Here is a 23,346-nt window from a genome sequence, read left to right as displayed (position 1 = left end):
TAAAATCCGTCATAGTCGAAGCTTCCGCTCCTGAAGGCGACGCCATCCAAGCAGCGTCGACGGACACCATCCAGGAGAATGAAAGCATATTTGCCGCGCTTTTCCGAGAAGGCCACGAAGTTAAGGCACCTAACGAGACGACAACTCAAAGCCACACCGTCGAATATCAGACACCAGCTCCCGTGGCTACGACAAGCGACACGCCAAATGTAGCTTCAACTTTATTTCCGGTTCATACGCAAGGCAGCCAAAGCCTGCACTGCGTCGTGATCCTACAGGATCGCCCCGTCCCAACCAATGCAGACCACGCCTTGCGATGTGGTGCTGAAAAGACCGTCTGCCGAAACATTTCGAGCCACAAAGCGAGCCACAGTAAGATTTCGGCTTGGCAAGCGAACACTTAGCCATGACTTCCTTCTTGTTGGTGGCGACACACCAAGCTTGCTTGGCATTGACTTCCTGCTACAACAGAAGTCCGTGGTGAGTTTAAAAAGGCTGTGTCTAACATTTGGCGGCAGCGCCATTCCTCTTTTCCCCCCAGGGCGAGACAACATGCTGTACCTTACATCGCCAGTTTATGACATTGCGATTGCTGAATTTGACTGCACAGGATTAAGTACTTCCGGCTTTTTCTGCGCTGGGCCGCCTGGAGCCAGCAAGTGTGCTGCACGACGATCCGCGGCCCGCGGTTCCTCCCGACATCGAAAACTGGAATTTCCTAATTGACGATGGGCTGCCGCCATCTCTGAGACAATCGTTACTGAAATTATTGCACATCATCTGGCAACCCTGTCGTTGAAATCGGTCGTGGTTATTTTGAGCTCTATGATTAATCGTTTTTTAAATATAAACTGAACTTTTTGCCAAAGTACTACTTTGTCAAGTGTACACATATCTGTGACTGATTACCAGCGAATGCTTTACTTAATCGATTGCGGCTTACAAACGCTAAACCTCTAAGTGCAGTGAACAAGTGACTTTTTGTTGTTGCTTTCCATCAGTGCATTCACATTTCGGTGCGCCTATATACGAACAACAAAAACAAATTTTTTTCGTTACCAACTGTGCCCTTATCCTTGATCAAAAAATGCAGCTGTTAGTGGGGACGTGTCGAAACACTAAAATAGAGTCAAAACCTTTTCATTCCCGAATTTTTTGAATAAAATCTTCGTTTTAAATCAACTAAAAACATTTTTGCTAATTACTTTGAGTGCGTGTGTTTGTGCTATTCCTAGTGCCATTCAACAAACATTGTTTTTTTTCATAGCATACGTTTAGGCTCTAACTAAAACGGACCATAATGTTTTCTTGCTGTTTTAAGTCCTGTGAGTTTGGCCATAAGCTTGGTTCAATGGGCCCTACAGTGCAGTGCTGGTTGTGCGACGACGTTGGTCACGCGAAATGTGCCGGGTTCGTTGGCCGGGTAACTGACTACTTAGGCAAAAACAACGGCTTAATCTGGTTTTGTGAAAAATGTCGTAGTATTGCTACCGAAATGCGTCAGTTTATGAAACAGACGCATAAAAGCATAAAAGAACTTCGTGCCGTTTCAAGTTTTCCACGAAAAATTTGTAACGCTGGAAACGACGTTTCTTGGCCTTAAGCTACTGTCCGAGTCTCCAAAAAGGAAGAAACGAAACTTGACTATATCCCAGCCTAACATACTTACAATCCCGGATAACAACACAAATTGTGCTTCACTTTCTACACCAGCTTACCCTAATCCTATCGTTGAAGCATTTGCTACACCTGCCGCGGTCTCACTTGGGGAGAGCGCTTCATCTTCGTGTTCACTTGCTGCCCTTATGAATAGTGAAATGCTTTTTCCGGGTGTTTCTTCAGCCATATCAATTGCTAATGCTACTACCGACGTGATTGCTGCTGCTATTGCGGATATTCCTGTTACTGCTGCCTGTCCTGCTGTACCCACCATCGCTGCTGCTCCAAGACGCCCGACTTCTACTTCTTCTACTGCCCAGCATGATCCTGGCACCACTCGGGCCTTAGTTGGTGTCCCGCCACGCCAGTCGATTTTTGTATCCCGGCTAAAGCACGATGTTTCAGAGGATTCCATCAAGCTGTACATTTGCCAAAATGTACCTTCTTGCTTAGCTGCTGATGTTTTGGTTTCGAAATTCCAGTTTATGTATAAGCGCGACATTTCGTCTTTCAAAATTTCTGTTCCTGAGAATTTATTTAATAAAATCGTTGACCCTACTTTCTGGCCAAAACATGTAGTTGCTCACGAATTTACCCGTAAACGCATTAATGCAAATAATAATTCTTCTTCCATAGCACCGTCTTCACCAAATAACTAAATCATTCCTCTTCCCTGATATTTCATTATCAAAATGTACGGGGACTGCTTACTAAACATCAAAGGCTTTATTCAAACAGTACATCATTCGTTGCTAATGTTATTATATTAACTGAAACGTGGCTTAAACCCAAAGTATTAAACTTTGAAATATTTATTCAAAAATATTCTATTTTCAGACTTGACCGTATACACCGCAAAGGTGGTGGTGTTCTTATCGCTGTAGATTCTCTATTGTCGTCTGAATTTGTCTCTTTTGAAAATTCGTTTTTAATCGAGTTTATATGTGTAAAGCTTATATTTGCTTATATTTCTTCACTATTCTGCAATACAACTCATATCCAGTATGGTTAAAGATAGAGACTATTTGGTCGTTTTTGGTGATTTTAACATACCTGATGTTTCGTGGTCAGTATTAGAAAATTCAAATTTCCTAACTACTTCTTCTGCCTGTCAATTTTTAGATGGTATGCTTGATATACCTCTTTTTCAAGTTAATTCTGTGTTAAACTCGTCAATGAAACTTCTAGACCTTGTTTTCTTAAATGATGTGTCAAATATGGTTATAAATAGAACACTGCCTTTGTCCCTGCCCGATGATCTTCACCATCCAACATTAGAGCTAGTGATTGATACTGAAATGTGTACCACCTTGCCTCAAAACCAAAATACGCGGGTACGTTGCTTTAAAAAAGCTAATTTTATTAAACTGAATTGTATTTTAGCGCAGCTTGATTGGTCTCATTTATATGTGTGTAACGATATGGACTTAGCCATTAATATATTTTATGGAGCTCTTAACTCCGCGCTTGATGCTTGTGTTCCTATTTGTACTCTACGGCCATCGCGTCGTGTGCCTTGGTTCACTAAAGAGCTTTCCAAATTAAAGAATGTTAAGTCCAGGTTATATAAGCGTTTTTCAAAATCTGGGACCAACTCTGATTTTTACAAATTTAGTGTAGCCCGTTCTCAGTTTCTAATATTAAACAATCAATGTTATGCCGAGTACTTGACACGATGCAGACTTAACTTTTCTCAAGACCCAAAGCAATTTTATAGTTTTGTTAACTCAAAAAGAAATGCAAATGGGCTTCCTTCAATGTTGTTTTTTAAAGGACTTACTGCTAACACAGATGCTGGTATCGCTGACCTTTTTTCAACTTTTTTCCAAGACACATACACAACAAATTGTTTCTCCTCTTCCAACATTAACTTTTACGGCAATATTCATGAAGCTAACTGCATATTCATGCCTGTTGTCGATGAACCTTCCATCTTGTCCGCGCTTCAAAATCTTAAGCAAAGTTTTGCACCCGGTCCAGATGGTATACCTAGCTGCGTCCTGAAATTCTGTGCTGATGCCCTTAGCAAACCACTTTATAGACTATTCTCCTTATCACTTGACAGATGCCGATTCCCCGATATCTGAAAAGTTCTTACATCTCCCATCTCTATAAAAAGGGCCTAAATCTGACATTGAAAATTACAGAGGGATTTCTAAACTCTCTGCTATCCCCAAACTTCTTGAAAAACTGATGACCTCTCAGTTACAGCACCATTGCAGGTCCATAATTTCCCCTTTTCAACATAGATTTATGAAACGCCGCTCTACCGCAACAAATCTCCTTGAATTCTCATCGTTCGTTATGAATGGGTTTTTAGCTAAGAGCCAGACGGATGTTGTATACACTGACTTCAGCAAAGCTTTTGATTCTGTCAATCATGAGCTATTGATCCATAAGTTGGGTCTTTTGGGATTTCCCAAAAATCCTATCGTATGGTTATATAGTTATTTGTTTGGCAGAACACAACGTGTAATTTTTAACGGCGTACTGTCAAAAGCTATTAAAGTAACTTCGGAGGTCCCACAGGGTAGTCATTTAGGTCCTCTACTGTTTACTCTTTTTATAAATGATCTGCCATCATCCCTAACTTACTCTCGTATTAGTACACGAGACGACGTAAAACTTTGCCTCTCATATAACGATGTTCAGTTTCATGACAATTTGCAGCTTGATCTCAATGCCTTCCAATTGTGGTGTTCGCGGAATCTGTTGAACTTAAATTTTATTAAATGCAAGCTAATGACGTTCCACCGATTCAAGCCTCACTTCATTTCATATTATTTAAATAACTCTCCTGTAGAACGAATTTTGAATTTGAAGACCCCTACACAACACTAATTTTGTATACGGCTTTGGTGCGGCCTACCTTAGAATATTGTTGTAAAGTCTGGTGCCCGCAATATGAAATACATAAAAATCGCATTGAATCGGTTCAAAAGCAATTTCTTTTGTTTGTATTACGTGGTCTTGGATGGAGTAGAACCGACCCTCTACCATCATATTTTCACAGGCTACAATTGTTAGGTCTTCCATCACTTGCTAACCGCCAGATTTTATTAGGTGTTGTTTTTATACATAAATTAATTACCGGCGACATCGAGTCTTCGGTGCTTGTCAGCCAAATTAACTTTACGGTACCACAAAGACCTTCAAGATTTTTTGTTCCCATCGCTGTACAAGCAACTATGCTTTGCAAAGTCCGTTTCGGGTTCTGTGTAGCAACTACAATAATTTGAGTCATGTCTTTGGCCATGAGAATTCGGTTAGTTCGATTAAATCTTGCTTACTTAATTTCCTGATCCAGTCTGAATCTCTTTAAATCGTTTGTAATTCTATTTAATTTAAATTTTTTATGTTTTTTTTCAATATTTGAATGTATACCTAGTTTGTTATTTCTTTTCTTTATGTTTAACATTGACAGTTATTTGTCAATTAAATAACAAAAAAAAAAAAAAAATCACCACGTTTTCGCGTGGGAAACCAGCGATTTGGGACGTACCGGCTTGACCAAGCACAACATTGACACCGGCCAAGCGCGCCCAATAAAACAGCCATCTCGTAGAATTCCACTGGCCCGTAAGGACGTGGTCTACAAACTGGTTGAGGATATGAGCGCTCGTGGTGTTATTCGGCAGTCTACAAGTCCATGGTCATCTTCCGTAGTTCTCGTCAGAAAGAAAGATGGGTCCATCCGTTTCTGTGTAGACTATCGCCGACTTGAAGGATTCCCTGAAGGATTCCTACCCTTTGCCAAAAATGGACGACATATTGGCCACGCTACATGGTTCCCGCTGGTGCTCTACTATGGACTTACAGAGCGGATATTGGCAAGTTGAAATGGACGAACAGTCGCGTCCAAAAACGGCTTTTGCATGCGACGCTGGATTGTTTGAATTCAACGTCATGCCGTTTGAAGAAGAAGACCACTTAAAGCATCTGGAAGACATTTTTCGTCGCCTCGCAGAAGCTGGACTGAAGATGAGCCCCCAAAAATGCAACTTCTTTCAATCTGAGGTTGACTATCTTGGCCACGTGGCCTGAAGGCCAGCGCATCGAAAATTGAAAAAGTGCCAACTCCGTTAAACAAAACTGAAGTCAGATCTTTTCTAGGACTGTGCTGAAATTAACGCAAATTTATTGCAGATTTTTCTACCATTGCACGACCGCTACACGCGTTGACAGAGGCTAAGCGTGACTCTTTATGGGACGAAGCAGCTACTGGCGCCTTTGAGTCGATGAAGACTAAGCTGACATCGGGTCCCATACTGGCGTTTCCAAGTGAAACTGGCGAGTTCATACTGGATACTGATGCCTCCGACAGCGGGGTGGGCGCAGTTCTTAGCCAAATCCAAGAAGGCGTTGAACGCGTTATTGAGTACCACAGCAGAAGCTTGCAGCCGGACGAGCGCAACTACTGCGTCACACGACGGGAGTTACTAGAGGTAGTGAAAGCCACCAAACACTTTCATCACTACCTACATGGGCGCGAATTCATACTGCGCACGGACCATGCTTCATTGATCTGGCTGTGCAACTTCAAAGAGCCAGAAGGACAGATTGCCCGTTGGATCGAGCGACTACAGCAGTACAACATGCGCATTCAACACCGTGCTGGTACACAACACGGTAATGCAGACGCTCTATCACGGCTGGATCAGGGTGCCCTTACGTTAAAGACGACTAGTGGTGTTCCCGTGCTCGTTGTTCCCGAGGCGCTCATCGATGACAGCATTCGCAGCATTCACAACGCTACGACCGCTCAGCAACCAACCGGCTATGCTGGCGCTTGGCCGTGAACTGCGGCTACCTTGTGAGCTGACTTATGGCGTTCCATGTAATGACGAAACTCCCTACCCTCGTGGAGACCTTGCGCGCCCAACTCAAAACGGTTCACACTGTGGCCCGTCAGCAGCTGCAATCAGCTGCCGCCAACAACAAGATGCGATACGACATGCGAGCGAATCCCAGGGAGTTCGTGCTTGGCGACAAAGTCTGGTTATATTCACCCGCCCGCAAAGTGGGTCGTTGCCCCAAGCTGCAGTCGGACTGGATTGGACCTAGCCTAGTCGTTCGTCGCATATCGGATCTGGTGTACACGGTGCGCCCGCCTGGCAAGCGATCTACAAAAACTGTTCACGTTAACCGTCTCGCACCCTATAGAGGAGATGGTCCAGATGTACTCGGCCAGGAGTCTCGAGTCTCAGCGGGGGTAATGTAATGCAAATTGGTAGTGCATAGTTCAAATTACGAGCTTGGCGCTCAAGTATCGATTTGCGCTTATCGATACGCCCACATGCGCCACCTATCAACAGCTGTTTTTTACAAGATCCATGCTGCCGCAGCCAAATTCATGGCTTCAACCGCAACTACCCTTAAGGAGTTCTTCTCTTCCTGATGTGCTCTGGACCGACACGGTGGTGTTCTCCGCTGATGCGGATCATTCAAGCCTCTCCACATGTGTAATTTAAAATCATTAAGTATTTGGGCCATCTGCCTGTTTTGATCGTCATTGAAGGCTAATAAAGTGAAGTAAAAAAAAGCTGAGTTGAACGGCGCACTTTTTTTCTTCGGCGCTGCTAATTCTTCCGAAGTGGGCCCTTCTCTGTCAAGCGTCGACGCGCGCCACGCGCGCCTCCGCTATACAGATTTGTTGCTGCAGTCACTTCGCCAGCCGCCCCGCTGCTGGACCTTGCTGCTTTACACACCTGCCTGCTATCGTTTTGCGTAGCGAATCGCTGGTCACCGCTCGGCCAAAGGCCGATTTACGCTACAATATTTTAATTTTTATACCCTGTACCCGTAGGGTAAAGAGGGTTGTGCAAAGTATGTAACATGCAGAAGGAAGCATCTCCGACCCTATAAAGTATATATATTCTGAATCAGCATGACGAAAGAAATCGATCTAGACATGTCCGTCCGTCTGTCCGTCTGGATGAACGCAAGGATCTCAGAAACTATAAAAGCTAGAATAACCAAAGTTGGCATCCAGATTCTCCTAGGTCCGAGAAAGGACGAGTTTATTTTATTTTTTGGAATTTTCCCCCCTTCCCCCGCTACAAAATTTCGTCAATAGCGTCCACATTTCAAATGCTACCTAAACCAAACTTTGCATACGTAATTTATATATAATTATCTACTGTTGTATTTATGAAACAAATTCTCGCCAGTACAACCCACCCAAACTGCAGCAACAAGTTCGCTCTTCTTCTTCCTCTTTTTGCTGCTGCTATGGGCGCATATAACTCAGTGACGGAAGTTTACCTGGGTACAGGGTATTACACTGTCGGGCTTACTCGACTGTAGCGTTCTCTCTTGTTTTAATTTGTCAATTTAATATTACATAAATTTTAATCATATATCTTATTTAATCTTGCATCTATTTATACACCTATATTTTTTTAATTTTTGTTCCTCGAGTCGCGTATTTCCTCTAACATAAATCCAATTAGTAGGCGCTATTTTATGAAAATTTGACCAGAAGTCAAAATTTTATCAACCCTGGAAGTAAACTTCTTTTCACGACAAGAGTATTTTTTATTTGCCAGGTCTGAAGTCTTCGATGCATATTCTCCATATTTAAATATCATATAAAAATTTTAGTGCTTTTAACTTTTAATCTTGATTTGACAATTAATCTTAGTAAGCATAAATGCATATTTCACAATAATAGTTTTCCCACCTTTAATTACAAGCAATATTAGCCTTATACACGTATCTACTTGTATCTACTTTTTAATTCTACTTTAAGTGATAAATCTCAATCACTTACAGTAGATTTGAGTAAATCAGAAGATTTTTTTGCGTATTTAAATAATATCGACCGACAATAAGTAGCTAACATTTAAAGGTCGCGATTCAACAATATTCCAAAATATCCCTTTTCAATTGTGTTCTAATATATGGAATAATTTTATTACAGTTGGCATTTAGTGCTTCTACAGCCCAATTGCTGCACACTAATACTTGTATACCATATACCATATCTATAGTATATATATACCAACTAAAACAACTTTTCTCTATAAAATTCACTATTTGTTTATAAATTAATGAATCAAAGAACACGTAATTCCAGAAAGGGTCGAATATGTTGCAAATCAGCAATTAAAAATTAATGGTCAATTAATTTTACGCGTCATTTGGGCTGCACAATATTTGATTTAGGCGAAATAGTTTAGTTTAGTTTATTTTTGTAGCCATAATACAAAATACAATATTTTTAATAGCCAATGAAAGCCAAAACAGCGAATCTATGTGCGATGCATTCTTCTTCTTATACCCGCAGCAGCGTGTTTTTCATTGATTTTTTTCGAAGTCTCGGCACTTTTATTGCTCTGGTACACACTGGCGGATCCGGGCGGGTGAAAGTTTTTAAGTAAAGCAAAAGTTTAGTTTTTTTTATTTTCCAACAAAGTTGAAAAACACCTTAAAAATATGTAGTTTGAAAATCGACGTTTTCTCGAGAACTATAAGTGCAAAGGACATATTTTTAATTCAAACATGTATATAATGAATACACCTAGCAATACAAATCAAAACATCAATGATTCGTTTTATAATTTAGCTAGTAATATACCGCGGGTAAGCAAAATATTTCGGCCTAAAGCCCCGCAGAAAGAAGCATCTCCGACCCCATAAAGTATATATATTCTGAATCAGCATGACGAGAGAAATCGATCTAGACATGTCCGTCCGTCTGTCCGTCTGGATGAACGCAAGGATCTCAGAAACTATAAAAGCTAAAATAACCAAAGTTGGCATCCAGATTCTCCTAGGTCCGAGAAAGGACGAGTTTATTTTTTTTTTTTAATTTTCCTCCCCTTCACCCGCTACAGAATTTCGTCAATAGCGTCCACATTTCAAATGCTACCTAAACCAAACTTTGCACACATAATGTATATATAATTATCTACTGTTGTTTTATCCAATTCGGTCAATTCTAAGAAAAGTGATTAGCGTAACAAATTCTCTTCAGTACAACCCACCCAAACTGCAGCATCAAGTTCGCTCTTCTTCTTCCTCTTTTTGCTTCTGCTATGGGCGCATATACCTCAGTGTCGGGAGTTTACCTGGGTATTTCACTGTCGGGCTTGCTCGGCTATAGCGTTCTCTTGTTTTTTTTTTTATAATTATAGCCTGTACCCAAAGGTGAAAGGCTATACTAGTTTTGTGCGAATGTATGTAACATACAGAAGGAGACGTGGCAGACCCCACAAAGTATATATATTATTGATCAGGATGACAAGCCGAGTCAAAATTGAAATTTGGCATATACATCCAGTTAGTGATTATGTGTCCGTGTGTTAAGTTTCATCATGATTGGTCAATTCTGAATAAAGTTATAGTCATAAATAAAATCGCTGCCCATGCGCTGCCTGCAGCTCGACTGTAGCATTGTCTTGTTTTTAAATACATTTTTTTTTAAATTTTCCTTTTTTGTGGAGAGTACATGCTATTTTACTGTCGGGCTTGCTCCACTGTAGCCTCCTCTCTTGTTTCTTCCTTCCCGCAATTTTTCCATAACTCCCGCAATTTTTAAAATTTTAAACTAAAATTTGGTAACTACATCCCATTAGTGAAATTGTGTCTATATGCCAAGTTTAATAATGATAGGTGAATTAGGAAGAAAGTTATAGCCTTAAATGTAATCTCTGCCCGCAGCTGTTGTTGTTGCTGCATTTGTACTGCATACATACACGCAGAGACACAATTTCGATGTAAATTTATTCTATTGAAATTTTACATAAGCACTTAAGAGTGTTGAATATTTTATATTTAATTAATTAATTTAATTAACTAAGTTTTTTTTTTAATTTTATTTTTATCATCATTTTTATTATCATTTTTTGTGGAGAGGGTATTTTACTGTCGGGCTTGCTCCACTGTAGCGTTCTCTCTTGTCGGGTGGTTTAGGGTGTTTAAGGGTTGAGCTCGCTAAATTTTAGCATTCCTTTCTTGGTTTAATTTTGAAAATAAATTTCCTTCTAGTAAATGCTCATCAGTTAAAGACGAATCCATTGCTACTAACGAAAATATATACGCATCAAATTCGCACCTGTCAGCTTGCTCGCAACGCAAGCAACTCGTCTTCAGCTTCGTCCCAGCGGGCACTATTAGCACCCTAACTAAAAACCCCGAAAATAATGTAATTGATGAATCAGTCTAATTTAGTATGGTAGCTTTTAATCGATATCTGAAAACGATGGCAAAGTTAACATCTCCGAGCAAAGACCCCTGTCGTTAGACGGGTATTTATTAAAGAACCCTTGTATAACACCTTTTCTCTGCTTTTTATATCTATGTAGAGTTTGATAAATAACAGGATGAGTATGGTATTTTGTTATACTAGGAGTTACTTAAAGTGACTATTATTTTATTCATTTAAAAAGGGCGATTTGTATGTATATAGTTTTAATGACTCTAATCAAAAAATCATCATCCCAATATTTTAATTTAAATATGAATATTAATGCAATTATTCTTTTTAATGTATCAAATTTTTAATATAAATATACAAATATAGAGAAATTCGAACTCCTACGAGCACTCCTCTTGACTTTTTCGTACACAACGTGCAACTTTACGTTTGAAATCAGGGTACGATTCGCGCCACTCTTTGGCAGCATCGACATTTGCTGGAGACTCATCGTTCGGATCTGCCAACATTGATATCACGGATATCAATATTGTTTCGACTGTGTGTACTGGCAACCAGCGTTCCGATGCCTTCTCATAGCCCCATTTATCATCTCCAGGTTCGTGCAATATTGAAATGCAAACATCACCATTCTTTTCAATATTTGGATGCCAAATTTCTGTAACAAACTTCATTCGTGGTGGGCGCAATGGATACTCTTTTGGAAAATACAGATGTGCCTTGAAGAAACCTCCTTCGCTGCGAATATAAAATTTAGCAAAACATGTATTATTTTGGTGTAAATAGTTTTAGCAGTTTATATTTATAAAGTACTAGCAGGTATTGCCCGTCTTAACCCGGCTCAATATAATGTTTCCAATTGTATTTATTTTGTGTGTGCATAACCTACCCATATGTTTTAAGTTACCAGTAGGAAGGCATTTAAGGTATTTAAATGAACATTTTCTGTTCTTGACAAGAAATTTTTCAGTAGTCCGTTACAATTTTGTTCTTGCCAAACTATTTCGTTAAACGAACATGACCACTATAACTAATATTTTTTAAAGCCTGTTTTCCCCCCTTTGGAGCTAGAATTTTCCAAATGCCTTTCTTAGTGTGCTCCTCCACTATGAAAGGATACTTTAGTCTAAATTTCATCTTTTGCCGTTTGGGCCGTGCGTTGATCACCAATTAGTCAGGACAAACTGTTTTATATATAGAGATAACGCAACGTTTTAAGATAGACTATGTGCAAAAAGGGGAATAATTATAAGGGTATATCCTAATTTTAAATTCACATTTGAGTCTTTTCGTGCCATATTGAGTCAATACGGTCACGCACAAACTCGGAATATGAAACACGGCACTCGTGTCAATGCCTTGCAGCGATGAGCCACGATCAAAAAGCACTGACAATTCTCATCTCAATTTGCTAGAGTAAAACTTTCGATAGTTGAAGCCATCGATACCATCAAAATATCGAAGTTTGAATGCAATAAGCAGAATATTTAAATAACAAAATCTAATTATTTATTGAGATCAATAAGAACAAATCATATACATACAAGTACATACATCTGCCCGCAATGCGAAGCAGAATATGCGTAGCTTCGTTATTCGGTTTCTGCTTTACTATCGCATACGCAGTCGTTCCCTAGCGACGGTAACTGTAAACTTTTGGCGTTTTGCCTTTACCTGTTAATTGTAAAATGGTCAAAACGAAAGAAGAAGAGCGAGCCAATTACTTGCAGTTGTTGTTGTTGTTTGTTTTTAGAGCATTATTTTTTTTACAATCAAACAACTGTGTTCGATTTCCCACGATTTCCCAATGTATACATTAATACGAATGTACATATGTACATGCTATATTCATACACAGGCATACATACATACATATGTATGTTTCTCTTTACTTTTTCAACCGTACGTAGAGAACCGCACACATAGACACGAACTGTTGCTTGTTGTGTGTGTGAGTGTGTGTATGTGATGTCCCCAACTATTTGATATTTGTTGTTGCTGCATTAAGTTATTAATGAAAACCCTAATGCCAAATGCACTAAACAAAGAAAAAATTACTTTTAAAAATGTTACATAATTTTCAATTAATTAACATTTCTTGCTCTGTCAGTGCAAGACGAATGTACATACATACATATGTAGATACATATGTACATACATAGATGTGCACATATGTATGGACATTCACACATTAGTGTCTCACATTTTGCTTTAGCTATTTCAATCGTTTGCACGCAACTACACGAACAGCTGTTTGTATGTGTGTGTATGTATACTTAGTTGTCCCCAACTGTTCGATATTTTGTATTGTTTGTTCTGAATGCTTTTGTAAAATGCATATTTTGAAAATCCTTGAATGCAAAGTTGTAGATTTGGTTACGAAGATTACATTACCCAAATTTTAAATCGATCGGACTAAATTTATAACAAAAACTTTTCATTTGAAATAGTGAATAAATATCAAAACCCCAATAATTCAAGCTCCAACACAAATTTCGAAAATCTAAGTATGCAGTTTTGTTTGTATTCTTAAATTGATTTTAAGTCGATCGGTTGAAAAATGCGGATTTTTCAAACAAACTTTGGAGCTACTTTCCCCCCTATGGAGCTCGATCTATGATAGGATACTTGAGCCCAAATTTCAACTTTTACCGTTTGGGCTGTGGGCTGTTGACGCGGTTTGCTTTTGTGCCCCAACATTTTTAAACAGGAAAACTCCCATATTTTAGGCCCCAAAAAAATATCAAAAAACCAAGTATACAGTTTTTCTTGTAATTTTTCTGAGAGAATACAAACTAAGTTTGAAGTTAATCAGATGAAAATTGTAGATTTTTCATACAAACGTTGGAGCCTGTTTTCCCCCCTTTGGAGCACGAATTTTCCAAAATCCCTTCTTAGTGGGCACCTACACAATGAAAGGATACTTGTGTCAAAATTTCAGCTTCCTAGCTTTTACCATTTGGGCTTTACGTTGATCACCAGTCAGTCAGGACAAACTGTTTTATACAAGGTCCGTTCCAAAGTAAACAGGACTTTTTGAATATAGCGCCCCCTGGTGGCGCTATCTATATGTCGACTAGTGCGTTAGAATCTGCTATCTTTATCGATTGTCCGGTGACATGACATGTTCATGACATTTCATAGATTGGAAGTGAAGTTATTGCGTTTTAAGTGTCAGTATGTTTGTGTTATCGGTGCGAAAATGAGCTTCGAATAACATTAAATTTTGTTTTAAAATTGGTAAAACTTTTACCGAAACGTTTCTATTGATGGAACAAGTTTATCGCGATTATTGCCTATCCCGTAGCAGAGTGCACGAGTGGTTTCAACGTTTTCAAAGTGGTCGTAAGGACATAAATGACGATCAACATGTGAGCCAATCAAAATTCGTGATCACCGAAAATTCCATCGAAACTGTGCACGAATTCATCAAAAGTCAGCCGAAATCATCATTGAAATTGATGGAAATGGAATTGAACATCTGCAAAACATCGATTTATCGCATTTTTACCGAACATTTGGGCTTATGAAAGGTGTGTGCACGCTTTGTTCCACACAAATTGACTGACGACCAAAAATTGCTCAGAATCCAACATTCGAAGGACATCATTAAAGAGGTCAAAAAGGACAAAAACCTCCTTTACAATATTGTGACTGGTGACGAAACGTGGTGTTTCTAATATGATCCCAAAACGAAACGCCAGAGTGCTGAATGGAAGGCACCGGATGAGCCGAAACCCAAAAAATCGCACATGGAAAAGTCTAAAGTGAAGACAATGCTGATTTGTTTTTATAGCCTGTACCCAAAGGGTGAAAGGCTATACTAGTTTTGTGCGCATGTATGTAACACACAGAAGGAGGCGTGGCAGACCCCACAAAGTATATATATTCTTGATCAGGATGAGAAGCCGAGTGGATATAGCCGTGTCCGTCCGTCCGTCTGTCCGTATGAACGCAAGGATCTCAGAAAGTATAAGAGCTAGAATAACCAAACTTGGTTTCCATATTCTCCTCAGACCGAGAAAGTACGAGTTTGAATTTTTTTTCGATGCACCCCCCCACTCCCCCGCAATTCATGTTTTTTCTTATAACTTCCGTAATTCTCGGAATTTTGATAATAATAAATTTTGGTAGGTACACCCAATTGGTACTAATGTGTCCGTGTGCCAAATTTCATCATGATAGGTAAATTCTGAAGAAAGTTATAGCCATAAGTAAAATCGCTGCTAATGCGCTGCCTGCAGCTCTGTCGGCAGCGCTGCCCGCAGCTGTTGTTGTTGTTGCTGCTTTGGTTCAACTTTGTGCTGCATACATACACGCATATGAACACGCATAGGTACGTGATGTAAATATATGCTGTTAAAACTGAACATAAACATGTATTCTAATTTAATTTAATTAAATCATTCATTTATTCTTTTTTTTTTTTAATTTTTTTTTTTTTATTAATTTTTTTTTTTAATTTTTTTTTTTTTAATTTTTCTTTTTTGTGGAGAGTACAGGCTATTTTACTGTCGGGCTTGCTCGACTGTAGCGTTCTATCTTGTTATGATTCCAAGGGTATTGTCCACGAAGAATTTGTTCCACCCGGCCAAAACGTTAATGCAATATTTTACCTTGGAGTTTTAAAGCGTTTGGTGCGCCGTATTCGACGTGTTCGGCCCGAATATCGCGAAGATGGAAGTTGGCGTTTGTTGCACCATAATGCGCCGTCTCATCGATCGACGCTTGTGACCGATTATTTTACCAAAAATCACATTTTAACCATTAACCACTCAAGTATTCACCTGATATGGCACCGTGCGACTTCTACCTTTGCATTTTCCCATGAAAGGAAAGCGTTATGCAGACGTAGAGGCCATTCAAAAGGCGTTCACCGGCCATACCGGCCAACGAGAAAAAAACACTCGTTCGACATGGTTTTGGATCGTATAAAAAGCTGTATTAAAGCAGAAGGAGACTATTTTGAATAAAATAAATTGATTTTGCCGAAAAAACCATTTGTTCTGTTTTTATAGCCTGTACCCAAAGGGTGAAAGGCTATACTAGTTTTGTGCGCATGTATGTAACACACAGAAGGAGGCGTGGCAGACCCCACAAAGTATATATATTCTTGATCAGGGTGACAAGCCGAGTCGATTTAGCCATGTCCGTCTGTCCGTCCGTCCGTCTGTATGAGCGCAAGGATCTCAGAAGGTACAAGAGCTAGAATTACCAAACTTGGTATCGAGGTTCCCCTAAGCCCTAGGCAGGTCGTTTATTTTTTTATTCTGATACACCCCCCCCCCACTCCCCCGCAACACGTGTTTTTTTCCATAGCTACCGTAGTTCTTGGAATTTCGAACTAAAATTAGGTAGCTACAGCTGAAAAATGTAACAGGCAGAAGGAGGCGTGGCAGACCCCACAAAGTATATATATTCTTGATCAGCATGACGAGACGAGTCGATCTAGCTCTGTCTGTCCGTCCGTATGAACACCTGGATCTCAGAGACTATAAGAGATAGAGACACCAAATTTTGCACAAAAATGCGTTATGTGTGTATTCTATACGAGTTTGTTTTATTTTTTGATTCCCCCCCCCCCCCCCCCACGTCCCACCTATGGGGGTTTTCCCGATTTTCCATTCGTATAATCGCCTATATCTCGGAGACTATAAGACCTAGGAACACCAAATTTTAGTCCCAGATGCCTTACGTGAATACGCAGAAAATGTATATTTTGGAAATTCCCTCCATCCCCCCTCTCCCATGCAAATTACGATTTTTTCTAACTCCCGTAATTCTTGGAATTTCGAACTCAAATTGCAAATACCCCGTTAGTTATTATGTGTCCGTATGCCATGTTTCACTATGATAGACCGACTTAACAAGAAGTTATAGCCATAAATATATTTGCTGCTGCAGCGCTACTCAAGCGCTGCCCGCGGCTGTTGTTGATGTTGCTGTTTGGTTGACTGCTAACATGTTTGCACAGACACGAATAGATGCGCATAGGCATAAATACACTCACACAGACGCAATTGCTCTGTAAATGTGCAATTATACACCATTTACGTGAGTTCAAATACTGAAAATCGATTAAATTTTTAATTTTTTTTTTTGTTTTCTATAGTTATTGTAAACCCATTCTGCATTATGCCTTCAAATTTCAAATTTTGCTCCAATAATTACAGATTCTTGTATTTTGTCTAATATACAATATGTAAAAGCTTCATTCTCTCCTGGGCCTGACAACATTCCTAGTTGTGTGCTCAAAGAGTGTAGTACCTCCCTCTGCAAGCCGTAGCTTAAGCTTTTTAATCTGTCCCTTGAGAACGAAATCTTTCCTGCTTTTTGGAAAGAATCGTTTATTATACCACTCCACAAAAAGGGTTGTAAGTCAGACATTTCTAACTATACGGGCATTGCCAAACTGTCTGCTATTCCTAAATTATTTGAAAAAAACAATTACTTACTCTTTACAGCATCATTGTAAGTCTGTAATCTCCCCTGCTCAGCATGGATTTTTTAAAAATCGGTCAACAACGACTAATCTGCTAGAATTTACATCTGTCATAAATGATGCATTCCTAGCAAAGATGCAAGCTGATGTTATATATACTGACTTCAGCAAAGCATTTGATTCTGTGAATCACGACCTTCTCCTCTTAAAGCTATCTCGTAGGGGATTTCCGTCAAACTCTTTGAATTGGATTTCCTCTTACTTAAAAAATAGGACACAGAAGCTACTACTCAGGTCAGTACCTCAAGGTAGTCATCTCGGCCCCCTATTATTCACTCTATTTATTAATGATCTTCCGTCTATCCTGCTGCATTCCCGTATACTAATGTATGCCGATGATGTAAAGCTTATTTTTTCGTATAAAGATCCTCTTTATCAGTCTCGTCTGCAGTATGATCTAAACTGTTTTCAACGGTGGTGCGTGGTCAACTACCTGCACCTTAACTGTTCTAAATGCAAGTTTATGACTTTTCACCGGTCCAGACCACATCTAGGTACTTATGCGATTGACAATATACCATTGCAACGTATATCTACAGTTGAAGATCTTGGAGTTCTTTTTGATTCCAAATTGAATTTCAATCTTCACATCTCCACTATCGTTAACAAAGCTAATGGTGTTCTTGGTTTTATTAAACGATGGTCCAGAGAATTTAACGATCCCTATACTACCAAGCTACTTTACAGTTCTCTAGTACGACCAGTGCTAGAATACTGCTCATGTGTTTGGTGTCCTCAGTATAAACTGCATCAGGATCACATTGAGTCAGTCCAAAAACAATTTCTTCTTTTTGCACTTCGTGGTCTTAACTGGGATCTTAATCTGCGATTACCTTCCTACTCCAGTAGGCTTCTCCTTATTAACCTGCCCTCTCTGGCTCACCGTAGGATAGTTCTTGGTGTTCTGTTCCTCCACAAATTGATTGTTGGAGATGTTGATTCCTCTATGCTTTTAGGTCGTATTAATTTTTCTGTTCCTTCCAGGCCAACAAGGAACTTTCTGCCTCTTCTACTTAACAGATGCACTAGTGATTACGCCATGCACAACCCTTTTCGAGTATTATGTTCTAATTATAATTCTTTTTAGTTTTTAATCTCAAGTGAGCTCTCTCTCCCCTCACTAAAAGCTTATATTTTCAGCTATCTCCGGCAGAATCACTGATCACCACTGCTGTGAGTAGGGGCATAGCTTGCAGGACTGGCTAATAAATTTTCCCCCAACGGGTCAGTGATTCTTCACCTTTAGCTTTTAATTATATTTTATCTCTTATTATTTAAGTTTTTTTTTTTTTCTTTTATCTTCTATTGCTATTTTTTCATCTCCATTCCTTTTTTTTGTTAGGTCTAATAACTTATCTGACTACCCTCTGCTGTGAATCGGGGCATAGCTGGCCGTTTGGCAAATAAAATTCCCCCACCGTGTCGGATTCGTTATTAGATATTTGTGTCATTTTTATAGGCTTTTTAATCCTATAGCTTTATTTTAGTTTAAGTTATCTTTTGTATTGATTTTTTGTTTTCTTTTTCTTTTACATCGACTGCATTGTTTGTCGATGAAATAAATAAATAAATAAAATGTACAGAGTATTTCAAAATCGGGACACCCGACTATAGCTTTTTTACTTGTTTTTTTAAAGTCCTGTTTACTTTGGAACACACTTTGTATATATTCTTGATCAGCATGACGTGACGAGTCGATCTAGCCCTGTCTGTCTGTCCGTATGAACACCTGGATCTCAGAGACTATAAGAGGTAGAGACACCAAACTTTTCACAAAGATGCGTTATGTGTTTGCGCAAGTTTGTTTTATTTTTTTTTGGTTTTCCCCCACTTCCCCCTATGGGGGTTTTTCCGATTTTCAAATTCAAATACCCCCCAGTGAGTTATTATGTTTCCGTATGCCAAGTTTCATTATGATAGACTGATTTAACAAGAAGTTATAGCCATAAATATATTTGCTGGTCAAGCGATGCCCGCAGCTGTTGTTGATGCTGGTGCTTTGGTTGAGTGCAAACATGTTTACACAGACACGAATAGATGCGCATACGCATTCATACACTCATATAGACGCAATTGGTAAGCTCGATCAAAATTTTTTTCTTTAATTTTCTATAATTATTGTAAACATATGTACAGAGTATTTCAAAGTCGGGACATCCGACTTTTTACTTTTTTTTACTTGTTTATGTTTCCCAACTACTGGGTCAGCTCTTAATGGTAATTCGTTAGTTTTGTTATGGTAAATGTAAAATGTACAACAATCAACATTTATATTAAGTGCTGACTCATCAGCACTATTTACAAAAAGTGAATTACACGCAAAACACGAGAATTTTATGAAATTTTGATGCAGGGAAATATCAGGTAAATTCGTAGCACCAAAGGATTTTGAATAAATAACTAGCAATGCACCACATATCTAATGCAATAATGTGTCTTTGTATCTTGGTATGTTGAATAAGTTGACCAAATATATTTACCAAGTTACATTCAATAAGATTGCCGAAATTATGAATTATGAAATAACAATCAGATTCAAATTTCCCCTTATATCAACAAATAAAAAGCTTTGGGTAGATTGTTTAAGACTCCCATGTGTAGCTAGTTAGTTTGAGGTTCATTTACATGTAAATTAGAAAATATGTGTTAACATGAACCGATACGCGCTATACTTACTAAAGTGTATCGGGTGGTCCAATAATTAGTACTTCCCAGCGAAATATATCATTTTCATCAATTAGTCCAGCGGAAAATCCTTCCACAGGGTTTTTATTCAATTCTAAAACACGCAAATAACATATTATTACAAAATTTTCAGGTAGTAAAAAAAAATTAAATACCCATGCAAAAACAGACAAATTTCATAGAATTTATGTTACACCATACAAAGAATATTCCTAGTCAGCATGACAAAATTCTTCTTAGTTTTTTCTAAGTATATGAAAGGAAAAGCTTTTTTTCACTTTTCTGCTATAAGGTTTTTTGAAATAATACTGTAATATTTGAAATTTTTACCGGAATTTGGCAATTGGATGCAGTAATTAGTTATGGCTGCTTATGTTAAGTTTCATCATGATAGAATAATTTTAAAGTTATAGCATTATATTAAATCCTTGCCCATGCTCTGCCAGTAGCTGTAGTTCTTGTTACACATTGGTTAAACTCCGCGCACACACGCACATGGACACGCATTGAAACTCATAAGCACAAATGGACACACAGACACGCATTGAATCATAAGCACAAATGGACACATATAGACGCAGTTCCGGTATAAATTCGTGCTATTGAAACTGTACATAAACAGTACGAGTACGTATGAGTTAAATATTTGATAGATCTTTAATTTAATTAAATTTTAATAAATGTAATTTTAGAAATAATAGTTTTTTATTTGATACATACGCGCTTATAAACACGCAAAGACACGATTCTGATGTAAATGTATGCTGTTGAAACTGTATATGAACATGTCTCCACTTTTGTATGTATGTATTGAATAATTTGTATTTAATTTAATTATTTAATTAATATAGTTTTTAAAAATTACTTTTTAAAATTTCTTTTTTTAATTTTCCCTTTTTGTGGGTGGTCTTGTTTATAAGTAACCTGTTTACATGAAATTCAAAAGTACTTTTAGTTCTTATTCAAAATGTTTATTTAATAGATGTTTAGAAGTTAATAAAAATACATTTTTTTACAATTTCTCTTTTGTGTGTCGTTTCAACAAAGTTGAAATCTTTTATCAAATCTTTAAATCTTTATCAATCAAAAGAATAAAACAAACTTGAACAGCGTACACACATAGCGCATCTTTGTGCAAAATTTTGTGCCTCTAGCTCTTATAGTCTCTGAGATCCAGGCGTTCATACGGACAGACAGCCGGACAGACATAGATCGACTCGTCTTGTCATGCTGATCAAGAATATATATATATACATTTTCTTCTGTCTGTTACATTCTTCAGCTCGCACAAACCTAATATACTCTTGTACATTTCATGTACAGAGTATAAATATAGCAAGTCAAAGTTTAACGAAACAAGATATAACGCTACAGTCGAGCAAGCCCGACAGTAAAATACCCTGTACTCTAAACAAAAAAGAAAAATTATTAAAAAACATTTAATTATATAAATATAAAATATTCAACATACATAAGGGTTTATGTACAATTTCAATATAATAAATTTACATCAGTATCGTGTATCTGCGTGTTGATATGAGTGTATGTATGCAGCACAAAGTTGAACCAAAGCAACAACAGCTGCGGGCAGAGCTGCAGGCAGAGCATGGGCAGCGATTTTATTTATGGCTATAACTTTCTTCAGAAATGATAATAATAATCAGTAACTGGAAGTAATAACCAAATTTGAGTTCAAAATTGCAAAAATTACTGGAGTTATGGAAAACACGAATTGCGATGGAGTGAGGGGTTCATCGAAAAAAAAAACTCAAACTCGTACTTTCTCGGTCTTAGAAGAATCTACAACAGTGGACAAAAGTATTTTGACAACACATTGCAAAATATAAAACCGCTTATTTCTGCAAACTTAGAATAGTAACGGTATCCATTCAATTTTTAACAGAGAGAAGATATTAAAAGCTTTAAGAGAAAAAAAGATCGCGCGATAACGTAACACATTTCTTTTCTATGATTATCTGCGTAGTAGATTGAGATTTTTTGGCTGGACAAAAGTATTTTGACATTGCTTTTCATATTCATTTTCAAGGATTCGCTTGCCGTACAAAAGCTCAGATCGGGAAGACCATGCAAAACAAAGCCTATAGGAGGCCGCATAATATTGAGGAAACTTAAGGAAAATGTGATGAATACACCAAAAGCAGTGTCGAGTGAGCTCAAGAAGCACCATAAAATATCAATAAGTAGTAGTATCCAAATACGGCTAAGGGAGACCGATTTTTTGCATATATATGTAACTCGTCCAATTCCTTTAATTCCAACAAAAAATAATTGGACGATTTGATACCAAATGATGTAACAATGAACAAGGACAAATATTTACGTGTCCTAAATGAACACGCATTCATTTTCGATGACCAGCTCATTGGACAATCATTTATACTGCTGCAGGACAACGCTCCATGCCACAAGGCCCATATGAAAACTGCATGTTTGAGGAATGTCGAAGGCAATAGATTAAATTGGCTACCTAAAAGCACCGATCTCAATATAATAGAGATTATGTGGGCTTATATAAAAAGAAAACGAAGTTCAAACTTATCAAAGACTTGTGATGAAACGACTGCTAAAGTTCAAGGACTTCGGCACAATATTTTATTAGAAAAATTTAAAAAATTCGTACAATCAATTCCTGTATGCTTACAAAAGGTCATTGATAAGAAAGGAGGGTTTAATTTGTAATAATATTTTTGTTATTTTTTACCAATATTAACTTTTTCCCTCATTTAGTTAACCAACATTGAAATGTCAAAATACTTTTGTCCACAAACAGTTATACAAGATGGACTTTAGTTTCGAAGCTGTAATATGAAAAAGTATCAATTTTTGAATTTAAGAAGCTTAATATATTCTTTATAAATTAAAAAGTCATTAAAATTTGTGAACTCAATAAATCATAAAAAATCTCCAAACAATCTTATTTTTCTAATGTCAAAATACTTTTGTCCACCGTTGTAGTTTGGTTATTCTAGCACTTATACTTTCTGAGATTCTTGTGTTCATACGGACGGACAGACGGATATGGCTATATCGACTCGTCTTGTCATCCTGATCAATAATATATATACTTTTGGGGGTCTTCCACGCCTCCTTCTGTATGTTACATACACTCGCACAAAACTGGTATACCCTTTCACCCTTTGGGTACAGGGTATAAAAACTGAACTATTCCGTACCAGTAAAAACAAGTTGAACAGTTAAAGTATTTACTTTTTTTTAGAATAATTATGCATCGGTATTTTTTCTATATGTAAGAATGCACTTCGTACACATACATACTGCGATGGAAAAAATAATAGAAACGAAAAATTTATCTTCGTTT

At 38.0% G+C, this 23,346-nt stretch overlaps 1 protein-coding gene across 2 annotated transcripts in view; it reads right to left on the bottom strand.

Annotated features, from left to right (window-relative positions):
* Window positions 1–23,346, bottom strand: part of LOC115620304 (ubiquitin-conjugating enzyme E2 G1) — a 28,181-nt gene that overhangs the window by 3,466 nt on the left and 1,369 nt on the right. Inside the window, exons 2-3 of one of the 2 annotated variants that reach the window (XM_030513488.1) lie at window positions 19,998–20,100; window positions 11,448–11,557 (exon numbers count right to left, since the gene is read on the bottom strand). In XM_030513488.1, the coding sequence (XP_030369348.1) occupies window positions 11,448–11,557; window positions 19,998–20,100 (213 nt within the window). Of the gene's footprint in view, window positions 1–11,126; window positions 11,558–19,997; window positions 20,101–23,346 lie in introns of those variants that run through there. The other variant, XM_030513487.1, reaches the window with a different exon arrangement.

This window comes from Scaptodrosophila lebanonensis, unplaced genomic scaffold, assembly GCF_003285725.1.
Source record: "Scaptodrosophila lebanonensis strain 11010-0011.00,11010-0021.00 unplaced genomic scaffold, SlebRS2 tig00000024-arrow-pilon, whole genome shotgun sequence".
Lineage (NCBI taxonomy): Eukaryota > Metazoa > Arthropoda > Insecta > Diptera > Drosophilidae > Scaptodrosophila > Scaptodrosophila lebanonensis.
This window is presented reverse-complemented; position numbering and strand designations above follow the sequence as displayed.